Raw genomic sequence first — 13,904 nt, forward strand, 5'->3', positions numbered from 1 at the left:
GTTGAAGATCTACCCTTTGAGGGTGAAGGTCTCTTCAGCTCTACCACTGACAATGTCCTCTAGGAGATGGACAAGAGCATAAAGACCTCGAGGAACCTGGGTGTCCCGGCTTCTTCTAGGGTTGCTAAACCGAAACAGTGGCATAAACCCTGGTGCAGGAAGCCATATCAAAAATTCTCCCCAGAACAACAGTGGAGACCTCGCTCCTCCCAACCTGAGAGTAGGTCTCCATACAGGGGAAACAACAGAAACCACTACGCTTCAGCTCAGACCACTGGCAAGTCTAAGGGTACTCACACACAAAAGCAGGGCCTTTGACTTTCTGGTAGCACGCGTCACCGCCCCTATTTCATCAACTATCCGCCTTCGTCCATTTCTTCTGGCCTGGGAGTCAATCTCTACAGACAGGTGGGCTCTTTCCATCATCGCAGAAGGCTACAAAATAGACTTTGTTCAGGTTCCGAATCAATCTGTGATTATCACCACCTCTTCCCCACCTCTGCTGGCGGAAGTGAGCAACCTCCTACAGAAACAAGCCATAGAATGGGTCCCAGTAGAGGCCAGAACGGGAGGTTTCTACTCTCGTTATTTCCTGGTTCCCAAACGGGATGGGGGACTGAGACCAATCATGGACCTTTGGAATCTGAACAAGTTTATCATGTACCAAAAATTCAGAATGTGCACACTGCAGACAATTCTTCCCCTCATCAATCAAGGGGATTGGATGGCGACATTGGATCTCAAGGATGCCTACTTCCACGTCAGCATCCATCCTGCATACAGGCATTTCCTTCAGTTTGCAGTAGGTTCCCACCACTTCCAGTTCAAAGCCCTTCCATTCGGTCTGTCCACTGCACCTCGGGTGTTCACTAAGATGATGAGTATTGTGGCCTCACATCTCCAGCTTCAAGGGATAGTCGTCTTTCCATACATCGACGATTGGCTCCTTGTGGCAGAGTCGAAAGAAAGTCTGTCCAGCCATATTACCACCACTCTTCGTCTTCTTCACACCTTAGGTCTGCAGGTCAACATGGAAAAATCTCATGTTACTCCATCACGGACAGTTCAGTTCATAAGGGCTTTGCTGGACACAAATCTTCACCGTGCCTTTCTCCCTTAGCAGAGAGCGACGGATATCATCAATCTTGTCAATCTTTTACAGTGTCGGAAATGGGGCACGAGGCAACAGCTGCAGTGGATGCTGGGGCTGATGGCGGCGACTACAAGCGTGCTGTTTTTTGCGAAATTGAGTATGATAGGCTTTCAATTGTGGTTTCTCAGGCAATTTTGTCCTTTACGGGACTCACCTCGCAAGAAGTTCATAATCCCACCTTTGACTCCCAGGACCCTGAAGTGGTGGAAATCCAGGGACAACATTTGTCAGGGAGCTCCCTTCCACCTACCTGCGACAACAGTTATGATCACCACAGATGCGTCTTTGTGGGGATGGGGTGCTCACATGGACTCTCTCTGTGTGGGGGGCCCTTGGCCTTCTCTATTGACTCATTGTCATATAAATTACCTGGAACTGCTGGCAGTTCGTTTTGCCCTTCGGTCTTTCTGGCCCATGGTGGCGGGGAAGGTGGTTGCCCTGTTAACAGACAATACTACTGCCCTGTGTTATATCAACAGGCAGGGCGCGACAGTTTTTAGACGGCTCTGTGTGCTAGCACTGGAACTATGGTTGGAGTGCCTGGAGCACGACATCTACGTGAAGGCTGCGCACCTCCCAGGGGTGTTCAATCTGCAGGCGGACTCGTTGAGCAGGGGTGCAGCATCCCCGTACGAGTGGGAGATACAGTGGCGCGTCCTGTGTTTCAGCTCTGGGGGTACCCTCAGGTGGACGTGTTTGCCACAGCCAGGAACCGGAAGTGTCCTCTGTTTTGCTCCAGAGGGGGCACGGATCCAGAGTCGTTGGGAGACAGTCTGTTGTTCCCGTGGGAAGGTCGGTTCCTATATCTGTTTCCACCTCTGCCACTGCTGACAAGAGTTGTCAACAAAATTGCAAGAGAGAGGCGATGCTGCATCCTAATGACACAGTGGTGGCCTCGGCAGAACTGGTTCCCGATCTTGCTTCACCTAGTGAGGGGGGTTTTCTACCAGTTTCCGGCGGAACTGGACCTTCTGTAGGCTTAGGTCGGTCATGTATTCCATCACAACGTGCCTCACCTGAAGCTGACAGCGTGCTTCATCGACTCTGAGTTCTTCAGCAGAGTCCAACACGTCTTCCTAAACAGCAGGAAGTTGTCTACCTGTGATTCCTATGACAGGAAATGGCGGAAGTTTCTTCAGCTTTTAGTGGATCCTGCAGTCTCACCCCAACGGGTGGGACGATCGGTGATTTTTGAATTTTGAATTTTTGTTATCTCTGGTGGATGCTGGCCTTGCCTTTTCGTCGGTTAAAGTTTATTTGGCAGCAGTATCTGCATTCCATGAGTCAGTTGAGGGGCATTCAGTTTTTGCACACCCTCATTCTAAGAGGTTTTTGAAGGGTCTGCTCAGGTTGCATCCTTCATCGAGGTCACCCCCACAGCTGTGGGACTTGACTTTAGTTTTGGACAGGTTGACTCGGCATCCCTTTGAGCCAATGGCCACGTGTTCTTTACAGCTTCTATCTTGGAAGACTGCTTTTTTGGTAGCAATCACATCGGCATGCCGTGCAGGGGAGCTCATGGCTATGTGTTGTGACTACCCATATCTAGTTTTTCAGGAGTCTGGAGTATCGTTAGCTCCTGATATTTCTTTTCTTCCCAAGGTGGTTTCCCAGTTTCACCTTAAGTTAGAAGTTTGGTTGCCCATATTTTATCCTACACCTTTCTCGGATGAGGAACGTAGGTGGCATGCTTTGGACGTTAAGCGTGCCTTATCGTTTTATTTGAGTCGCTCCAAGAGTTTTCGGAAGGACCAGCATCTTTTTGTTTCTTATGCTGCTCCTAAGTTGGGTTCCAGAATTTTGTCTCAGCGGCTTTCAAAGTGGCTCACTGAGACTATTAAACTATGCTACTTGTGCTATTTGTTGGCAACGAAGCCGTTGCCTGGGCCCATTCGTGGACACTACAAGAGCGATGGCGACATCGGTGACGTTCCTGAAAGGCGTTTCCCTCACGGACGTGTGCAAGGCTGCCACCTGGTCCTCTCCACATGCTTTCATGAAGCACTACGCTCTGGATGTGCATGCTCAGCAGAGGACTCATCTGGGAGCTGCGGTGCTGCAAGCTGTTTCTTCTGGTTGACCGTCTTCCTGCCTCCAGGTATGTCTTGCTTGCTAATCTCCCATGAGTGTGAAGCTCAGAGACCACGAAGAAGATAGACAGGTTGCTTACCTGTAACTGTAGATCTTCGAGTGGTCATCTGTGCATTCACACTACCCACCCTCCTTCCCCACTGCTGACGGTCTCCCTCTAGTAGGGGCTTCCAGCGGTCAGGAAGGAACTGGCGGGATCCTCACACTGGCTCTGGCGAGCATGCATATTGGGACGCCTGTGCATGCCCGCTGGTGCCGAGCGCAAAAAATCCCGGGCTTTTTAGGTACCAATTTGGGGCTCGGCGCAGGCACTCTATCCCGTGAGTGTGAATGCACAGATGACCACTCAAAGATCTACAGTTACAGGTAAGCAACCTGTCTGTCTTACAGCACTTGACTTCAGTGCTGGCAGGAATTTCTGTTCTCTGATTTCTGTCCTTCAAGCATACCTCAATCTCTCTGCAAAAAAGTTCTTAATTACCATGACTTTTAGAATCCTTGTAAAAACACAGGGACAGGAGGGATTTTAAAAGCTGGCAACCTTTTGTTTCTACTTTATTTTCTTTATTTTGGCCCAACCTACTTTTTATCTATAGAGATAACTGTCTCAAGGCAAGTGTACAAAATAAAGAGAGAATAACATAAAAACAATAACAGAAGTGGCTGTCACCAGTATAAAAATAATAAAAATCAATTAAATGGTTCAGTTTAGCAGCATGTAATTATAACCAGATAAAAGTTTGTAATTTTAATTTAGCAGTGATGAGACCTGAACACTTTAAACAAGGAAGTAAAACCAGCCATGCATTAAAAAAAAAAAAACGATTTCAAAGATTTAAAAGGGATTCTAAATTTAATTTCTGGAAAAAGAGATGCGGGGTGGAATATTTTTTTTTCTTCAGAATGCAAAACTAATTGTTTGCATCATAAATAGCTTTCTAACTAGTGGTTACTGTTCTGTACTGTAGTATTGTAGTGTTCTGGTTGCATGACTCCTAGATTGACTTCAGGCAGGAAATAACTACCTTCAAGGCTATGCAGAAGTGATAAATAGGCTTTATGGGCATGATGAGACAGTTATTATCACCACAGCTTTGGGGAAAAGATTAATGCAGCAAATAAAGTATTGACTGTCATCTACCTCTATAATTGCCAAGAATAGAATTAGAGTAATATTTTTTTTCCCTTTGGAACTCCATAGTGAAGGTCAAATTAGCAGTAGCATTCAAACAACTCTGATACCCATTTCATTGAGAAACCCAGTAATGTCGCAAGCCAGTGATATGGAGGGGTGGGGAGGGTTGTACTGGAAGCCAGTTGGAGAATCCATAAGACGACAGCTGCTAGGATTTGTTTTGCTGCTTCAAGTGGACTGGTGTCCTCTTAAGTTGTTTATGATTCTGCTCTGGGGCTTGGTCTGCCTGAATCACTTTGCTTATCCCTACTTTTGCTTTCTAAGTCAACTGCTTTTCACAAGGATACCTTTCTTGTTTTTGCCTAAAGAAACGGGCTCTGCAGATGTTACTCCCCCTCCCCTTATTGATGGTTGTAGAAGAGAAAAATGTTGATTCTTCTTCTTGTATGTGCATAGATAAAACTCCTAATGAGAACTACATTGCACCAAGCTTTTTTCTTGGCTGACTGCAGCATTGGAAGGGCTGACAAAGCATCTGTGTCTCCTTGTAGGAGTTTGGGCCAGACCATTCAGATGCAGACAGAGAACTTGGGTGTTGCTTATTATGTCAACAAGGACTTTAAAAACGAATACAAAGGAGCATCACTACAAAAGATGGAAAAGAATGTGGAAGAGGACTATGTATCCAATATTCGAAATAACTGCTGGAAAGAGAGGCAACAAAGTAAGTAAACTGATAAATGAAGTTGCGAGGTTTTGCAGATAAAAGTGTTGCATTAGATTATTGAATTACTAAAGTGAAAAGATTCCAGGATTTCTGTTCCGTGTGTGTGTTTGTTTTTAATGTAATTTTTAACGTATTGGGTTGATTTCACTGGAAGTGATCATAAAATATGCTGGCAAAGTAGCTGTTTTCCTGCTTTCCCCATGCAGCCTGCTGTTTCTGACAATTCCCTGTAAGATCAGGGACAGCCTCACAAGCTACAAAAGAGAGCTATGGCAGTGGGGGAGAGGAATCAAGTAAAACTTTCTTCTTCACTCTTCCACTGGTACAACAAACAAACTAAAGAGGTGTCTTTATGTGATGTCACCCCCCCCCCAATTGTTGTTGCAATACCTTTCCCCCCACCCTGTGTTTATTGCAAGTCTCTACCAGTCCTCAGAGTGGAGTTTTGGGCACATGGTAGGTTGTTCGGGGGAAATGTAGAAGATCAGCTCCATCAAGACCTTCCATGAGCTCTCCATTTTTTCAGCCCCTGGGAAACTCTTATTCTCTCAGCGTTGCACCTCCCTCTCCCATCCACAGTATAAGGGTAATAATTGTGGTCTACCTTGGAGGGCTATGGAAGGCTTACTAAGGGTAGTGCTTTGCAGAGTTCTTTGAACATTTGCAGCGCATGCTAGAAATGTTGTTTGTTGTTGCTTGTTTATTAAAAAAAACAGTGAAAACCACATAGCATCTCTGGGATGGTGAAGTTGTGTATGTATTGAAATGTGTGTGTATGTGTGTCAGTGTGCTGGGTGAAGAGGGACTTGGGGTGGCAAAACTTATACTTTGCATAATCACAATTTTGGATTGTCACCACTCACTGTAGTAGATGGGAATCCAGCAGGGAAAATCAAGCAGAAGCATTATAGTTTAGTACTAGCATTCCATGAAATCATTAGGTTACCACTGTTAATTACTGTCAGTCTCTAACACTTAGTTTTTGTTTTCAAAGAAACAGATTTATTATATGCAGCAAAAGTATACCAAGATGAACGCCTTCGGAGGAAAGCAGAAGCCATTTCCATGGACAACTGCAAAGAGCTGGAACGGTTGACCAGTATCTATCGAGGAGGATGAGCTAGATTTTTGGCTTGTGCTGCTTGAAGTACACATTCTTTCTGTGTATAAAAACAAATATGTACACTGAGAAAATAATATTCAGTCATAAAAGCTGAAAGGAGAGGGGATGTAAAACTCTACTGTGTAGCTGTTTCCAAAAACCTTATGCTGAAATACTGGTTATCATTTAATAGTCTCTTTAATTAGTCTAAAATATAAGACAAAGTTTGTTTACATCACTGAATTGTCATTTAAGTTTTACTCCCCAAGCTTCTGTGAACTTTTTCTGCAGGAAGAAGCCGCTCAGATGGGCTGTGACACTTGTAGAGATGTAGACGTAGCAATTCTCCTTCTGAAATATTTGCCATGTAAATATGTGTGGGAAAAGAATACTTTTGTGTATATAAAAATGTTAAGGAAATCTGAAAGGCATTTAGATGCATTAAACCTTTTAATCTCATGGATGGAATAAATAGTATGCTTATATCATTCCTTACTCAGATGTCAAATGTGTGGAATGGAAAGGAAAAAAGTAACAATCTCTTCTGCGTAAAAGCGTCTGGCTCGAGGGAACATGGTATTTTTTAAAAAATGACTTGACTATGTAGATTCCTGATAATTTATATTTGGATAAAGCAATAGGGTGCCAGAGGATCAGCGATTTTAATACATTATATCAAAGCAGTAAGAAAACAGGTAACTGAATTAAACATTGACTCTAAATGAAAAATTTTAAGGAAAATATTGTATAGATAATGCATTTAATTCTAGGAATACTTAATAGCATTTTGTTTTGGTACTCCAGAAGAATACCTGATATGATTAAGCACGTGATGCTGCTCTACAATCTTGGGTTCTTTTAGTGTGGGTTAGGGTCTCACGTACATCCTTTAAAAATTGAACAGAGTATGAAACTTAAAGAATTGTGCTCTGAATCCTCAAGGCTACTTTTCTTTTACTGGCAAAGCAGAGTAGTGGTTATTTTGAGAGATCAGCAATTTTGTTAATGCTGCATCCTGTGTGGCCATCAAAAGTGGATCAGGAAAATCACTTCTGAAGGTTAAGCCTTGTGCCTTTGAAACTCTTTTGCTGACTATACACTTAGTTGGTCAGTGAATTGTAGCTGTGAATGCTGATTGCAATGGTACAGTTATGGCTAGGGACAAGGGTTGAGAAGTTGGAAATCTGCAGTTTCAGCCCAGATGCACGCAGGATAGATTTTATAAAGAACATTGGAACAGAAGTGATCTAATTCTATGGGACTATATATGAAAGTGCATATAGCCACTTTTTATAATCTAAACTTAATAGGGAGTTTTGAGAAATGGTATACAGCTTACTTGGTTCCTGAGAAGTGCTTGGTTTGACTTCAGCACATCTTTGATAGCTGTTTCAGATTTAATAACAAAATGGGAAAAGTTGATATCCCATACACTTTGCAGTAGAGTTCATCAGTCCCCACATTATATCATGGAATGCCAATTCCAACTGTATTTTAATAGAGCACCCCAGCTGTGTTTTTCGCCCAGCAAACCAGCTTACCATGGCAAAACATAAATACAGAATTTGATTTTACAAGTAGATCAATAGTGCAGTCTTGTGCAGTTATTCCTGTCTAACCCATTGAAATCAGTGGGCTTGGATTGGAATAATTCTGCATGGGGTTGTATTGTAAACTTTCCTGAAGTGGCTTTAAGATCTGTTATCCTTGATTCAGAAATTCACAAGAACACAGAGCCCTTCAACTGCTTAAAGGGTCTTTCCCTTTCCACAGCCAGCCATGGGAAAATCCATGCTGTATCTGGAGATCTGGTATTTTGGGTAATGGCTATTCTGTGTGCAACTTGTCATTTAATTTTTCTGTAACCTGTACTTAGTCAACATGCGTTGCATGTGAAAAGGAATCTCAAGTCAGGCAAGTGGCACCAGCTGGAGAAGGCTATTTCCTATGTCTCTTGAGTTCAGATTCAAAGTCTAGCATGAGCTCCAGCAGTTGGTTTTTATGCTTATCCGTCCCCATCTCAATCATTTATGGTCAAGAAAGAGGAGCAATGCAGCTGTTCCTGAGCATCTGTACATGTGAGGCTATTTCAGTTTGTTTTTAGTAGTAACATACAGGTTCTGTTTGCACTATAATATCCAACGAATATAAGTCATTTTGAAGGTCATCCAGTTTGCTGGAATTGGGGAATTAATGTTATGTACATTCTAGTACACTGAATTTGCATGTAGTATCACAACTTTAAAGTTGTTTTCCCTTAATTTGCCTCCTTTTGCTATAAGAACAAAATAGTTTAGACAAGTTAACTGCAGAGTAAATATGGAGATGAGGTGCTTCTTAACTTCCTCTGCCAATACTGAAAATTACGGATCTGGTATTTCATAATCCTAATTCTTATCTAAAATATGCTATATCATAAGAACATAAGAGAAGCCATGTTGGATCAGGTCAGTGGCCCATCCAGTCCAACAATCTGTGTCACACAGTGGCAAAAACAAAACAAAACAAAACAACCAAGTGCCATCAGGTTCACAAGTAGGTCTAGAAGTCCTTCCACTTTGCCCCCCCCCCCAAGCACCAAGAATGCAGAGCATCACTGCCCCAGACCATTCCAATAATATACTGTGGCTAATAGCCACTGATGGACCTCTGCTCCATATTTTTATCCAATCCCCTCTTGAAGCTGGCTATGCTTGTAGCTGCCACCGCCTCCTGTGGCAGTGAATTCCATATGTTAATCACCCTTTGGGTGAAGACGTACTTCCTTTTATCCGTTTTAACACGACTGCTTAACATGTGATAGATGATCCTGAATACATGTCATAGGAACTGAGTTCAGTGTACCCTAGTAAGTCAGCTTTAAATCCATTATCACAGTAAGCCTCATCTACATTGCCTTGTTACAAGGATTCCTTGATAGAAGCTGATGTTTCTTTGAATCTGAGACTCTTTCATTTTCTTTAATGAAGATACATACATGTAACATTTATTTTCTGATGGTGAAAAGCTTAAATGGCTTGTCTTGAGTGAGCAAAACTTTGTTTCAAGAACCATTAAGCAAATTCTGAGCAATCCACTGGTAATACACAGTTTAAAAAGTACCTTATGGTCCTTGGTTACGGTTCTGTGAAGATCTTATTAGAGAGATCAGTAACGGAGGATGAACCTTCCCACTAATTCTGATGTCTCCCTGCCAGTTCTAGACATGCTCTCAATTTGCATGGATCAGTGCTGCAAACAGACCTTGCATGCATTAAAAGCCTACCCTTGAGCTCTTTACCCCAGCAAGAAGGAATTCTGTGGTGTCCCATATCTAATTATCATGGTTAAAAAGTTGCTTCCATGGGTGTGAGCAAACATTCTCAATTTATTTCAATTAATATCGTCTTAAGCAGTTGATGCTGCCACTGTAGATCAGTTGGGTTGGATCTAATGCACTGTCAGAGGAAGGCGCTGATGGAGGTGGATCTTTCCCCACATACCCTTTCCCCATCAGCCGCTGTGAGCTCCAAAAAGGCAGTGCTGGGAAGGAGGGCCCTGCATGGTCAGCCACGTAACATGGGAGGCTGAGGTAAGGAGGGGGAAGTGAGCAAAATGGTTCTTCAAAATGGCACTGTACTGGCACTAAGTAACTATGAAAAATAAAATCTTTGTGCAGGAAAGCTTACAGACTTCATACTGATTAAATACGACTTTTAAATTAGCAACTTTTAAAAGCAAGTTCATTCCTCTACATGAGCTATGACTTGAGAAATTAAATCCTTTTAATGCCAGCTAGAGTATGGAAGGTTGTTTTTGTTGCTTAATCATAAAATCCTCTTTTTACGTTGAGTGACCTGGCAGTTCTCTTTCCAAAACTCAATGTAATTCTTTGGTATATTATAATGTGTGCATGTAGCCTTCAACTGGAATTTAAAGAATTTTCTCTTTGGGGATTTTTTTGCTCTGACCCACAAATGAAAAGCATTCTGTAAAATAACTGAAAATATGATGGTTCTTTTCATTTTTAGTACACACATTTTCCGAATAGGCAGCCCACATATTAAACAGAGCATCTTTCCCGTGAAAACCAGGCACTTAATAGAAACCCCAGAGATCAGTGTTCAGTTCTCCTTGTTTCACTTTTACTGAATAGTAGCCACATGGGACTCTTAATTTGACCAGTACACATGCACTACGGTAGAGATGTTTAATCCTTTTTCTCCTGCTCTTCTTAGGTTTCATCCTCTTCCAAAACTGCTGGTTGCAAATGCAGTCACAGGATCAAAACACCCTCCTTCCTCCAGTTCTGTTTTCCTGGTTAGATCCCCATGCAGTTCCTTTTAAATAAAAGCATTGAGAAAGCCAGTCACAGATCGTCTGCATAATGTGCTCTTCAGCATGATCCTTATTAGCCAAATAAGGCATGCTTCTTCACTTGGTCAAACTCATTATTTTTATCTTTGTGACCTCAATGGAAACAAATAGGCTTAAGAGTTTATACTCTGCCTTAAGGAGCTCACAGATGGGACTGACTGTCATTTGCCCTAATTCTTAGCAACCTGCAATTTCCCTAGTAGCCTACCTTTGAAAAAGAGAATCCTGAAGATTTCTTTCATGAATAGCTATTTAAATACTTTTGCCACCCATTCATATTATTCATTCATAAGTCTCTTTTCTGTAGTAGTAATCAAGGTATTCATTCTGACACTGTTCCCACACACTTCAGCAGCTGTGGTACAAATGTATGCCATACAGGAGAGCCGAACAATGCATGTTTACACTTTGCTGCTAGTTCAAAATCCTTTTAGTTCTTTGCATGTACATTTCATTTTTCATGTAATCTGGGCTCTTTTTTACATACAAACACCAGTTTACACAGAATTCCTCATACACATACATACATCTTTCTCTCTCGTGTTAATCTTCATAACTGCCAGTTTCTTAATTTTCTTGCTAGTCAATCCTAGACTCAGTCTCAGGGAATTTGTGGTAGTGAGAAGCTTGCAACATGGAAAAGAATCTCTCTAGATAGCCTTATTGTGATGTTTTCTTTTCTTTTTTGTCTTCTAGAGCCTCAGCTGTGTTACTTCTTAGTTTGCAGTCCTCTGTATGGAGCAGGCCTTATTTATGGAGTGATACTCATATTAGGGAGAGGATCCTTTTGCTTCCAAAATAAAGCTATCCTGGGCTCCAACCCCATTCCAAAAACCCATAGTAGTGTCAGCATTCACTAATAAGCTTGTAGTCTTAGAAGCAGTGGTATAGTGTGTGTCGAGGCATTATTTTCTGGACCTTCCTTGTCTGTTGGTTAGATACGATGGTATATACGATGGTAAAGCACTAGGCAATGCTACATTGTCCTGGGAGGACTGTGGGTTAGTATTCACTGAGCCATCAGAGGGCAGGACCTGGATTCAGAAGCAAAAATGTGCTGCCTTCCATGGCAATAAGCCTTATTTAAGTTTTCATTTGTCAGCAGGCAAAATATCAATGCTGTAGTTGGAAGAATACACAGGCCCTCTGCTCATTAGCAGGGTTTCCATGCAGGCCTCACTGAAATGAACAAAGATTGTTAAATCAAAATCACTAATGAATCCACGTCCTTATATTTAGACAATATGAGGACCATCTGTTTAACCTAAGAATGCTTTTTCCTAATTTGTAGGACAATTAAGTATTTTAAGACCACTGAACTGAATACAGGCTTGCATTCTTTTCTTTAATCTTCCTTTTAAGCATGTTAAACAGAACCGTATACCTTATATTAAGGATTACTTTGAAACTGCCGAGTTAATTTATTTTGTAAAGCTTGTTAATCTGTGTTTTTTGTCACTTGTTTATTCTCACTTTGCCCCTATCTGTTAGTTTGAGGAGTGCTAAACTCGTCAATTGATTGCATGCGCATCTGTATGCATAGATGTATATATTTCTTTTATCGCTTCATACCTCAAAACTTGTGATTGTGTAATGTTTCCATGGTATGTTTGCACAGAATACCCTTAACAATGGGGTTTTTTCCTGTTATACTTAAAGGAGCATTTTGGGCTGCATTTCCCCAGTTCCTTCCTTCACCCACTATGGCCCAAAACAGTCAAAATGCTTAACCATGGTTGGCACCAACTCCTGTTTGTTATCCACACTTGTTAGGGTCACAGGCAAGTAAAACCATGATATAACTTGCCCTGCTTAGCTCTGTCTACAAAGGGTGTATGTCTAAGGTAGACACCAATACCTGTTGGTCACCGTGCAGATGGAGAGACTAGAAAGGAGGGAAACTGCTCTGACAGTAGTTTGATTGAAGTGGTTTTACAAACCAGTGTCCAAGTAAGGGGTTGCATCTTGGTTTGCAGCCAACCTTGAACCTTGGTTTTGTTCAGATATAATATTTAACCATGGCTGAGGGGAAACACTATGGTTATGCTTAATATCAGAGAGCCTATGTAGGAGAACATTCCTATGCACATCTGATTTTGCCAAGAGCATTCCTCCACAGTGAAATATGTTTGGAAGTGTTTTACAAACCAGCTGGCAGAAATTGGTTGCTACCCTTGGTTGTTTTTCTTATAGTGATCTCTGATTTGACATGTCAGAAGTCTCCAATTTTAACTTAAAAGTCAGTTCTATTGATATCAGATTTTATTTTTAAATTAAATGCGTCTAGGATGAGCTGCCAGACATGCGTCCCCCTTGCCCACTGGAAAAGTCGGAAGGGGCTTCAGTGTTAGTTTTCAAAGGGCTGGTAGGATTAGAGTCCTACTGTTTGCAGATCATAGTTATGAAGCCTATAATGGAAGCCTTGCAGGTGACATTGCAGTGAAACTTAAGGTGGCATCTTAACAAAGGAAGATTTTATTTTATTTAACTATAGATTTAATGGTTAGGTTTAAAGAAAAAGAAATCTGATTTGTAATGTACCTAATGTAATATCAGACATATCAAAATAAACTTATTTTCTGTGTGAATTCAAGCTGGTTTCACCTCATTTAAAGCACCAGTGCCTGCGAATAAGGCCAGAATGCATCCTTTCTTTACAAATAATCAAATGCAGCCTACATTGCACATGGATCCCCAAAGCTGCCCACAATGCCTTGAAAGGCCTGTACTTGGATACCAAGAATGGGATTTGAAATATGCTGTACAAGAAACTGTGGATCTCTGGTATTGTGAAATACTGGTACGCAGAGTATTGTCACACTGCCTTACCTAAGTTATTAATGACTTCAGATCTTTGTAGATAGATCCAGGTGATCAGCTGTGTTGGTCTGAAGCAGTAGAACAAAGCAGTCAAGTAGCACCTTTAAGACCAACAAAGTTTTAATCAGAATATAAGCTTTCGTGTGCTAGAAGCACACCATTACACAGTAGGATGGAATGGCAAGCAGTCCTAAATATAGAGAAAGTGTGCAGTGAATCAGCATGCAAAATCATGGAAATGTCCCGTAGCAAATCAAAGGAATCAAGCCAGGCCTAGCGACTGGCAGCCTGTGTCAACTGGGCTAAAACAACAAAAATAGTAATAAATGTCAGAATAGCAGATTGATGTCCATGTCATTATTTATCCTGCAATAAATAAGAGTCTGCTGTGAAGTTAGCTCTGGGTTAAAAGGAGGGCATACGGTTCTCCGAGGCTTAATTTAAACATATAACACATCTTTCTTTGTAGTAGCCTTGCCGGTCCAAATAGCACAGCAGTGTATGACCTGATTGTTGCTCT

At 41.8% G+C, this 13,904-nt stretch overlaps 1 protein-coding gene across 1 annotated transcript in view; it reads left to right on the forward strand.

Moving 5' to 3' along the window:
• The window catches only part of DNAJB14 (DnaJ heat shock protein family (Hsp40) member B14), a 31,271-nt gene extending 24,575 nt beyond the window's left edge, over positions 1–6,696 (forward strand). The window contains exons 7-8 of the mRNA XM_060247003.1: positions 4,931–5,103; positions 6,101–6,696. Coding sequence (XP_060102986.1) covers positions 4,931–5,103; positions 6,101–6,225 — 298 coding nt within the window. The 3' untranslated portion in view covers positions 6,226–6,696. The remainder of the gene's footprint in view (positions 1–4,930; positions 5,104–6,100) is intronic.
• Positions 6,697–13,904: the final 7,208 nt, after the last annotated feature.

The sequence above is a fragment of the Heteronotia binoei genome, chromosome 9, assembly GCF_032191835.1.
Source record: "Heteronotia binoei isolate CCM8104 ecotype False Entrance Well chromosome 9, APGP_CSIRO_Hbin_v1, whole genome shotgun sequence".
Taxonomy (NCBI): Eukaryota; Metazoa; Chordata; class Lepidosauria; order Squamata; family Gekkonidae; genus Heteronotia; species Heteronotia binoei.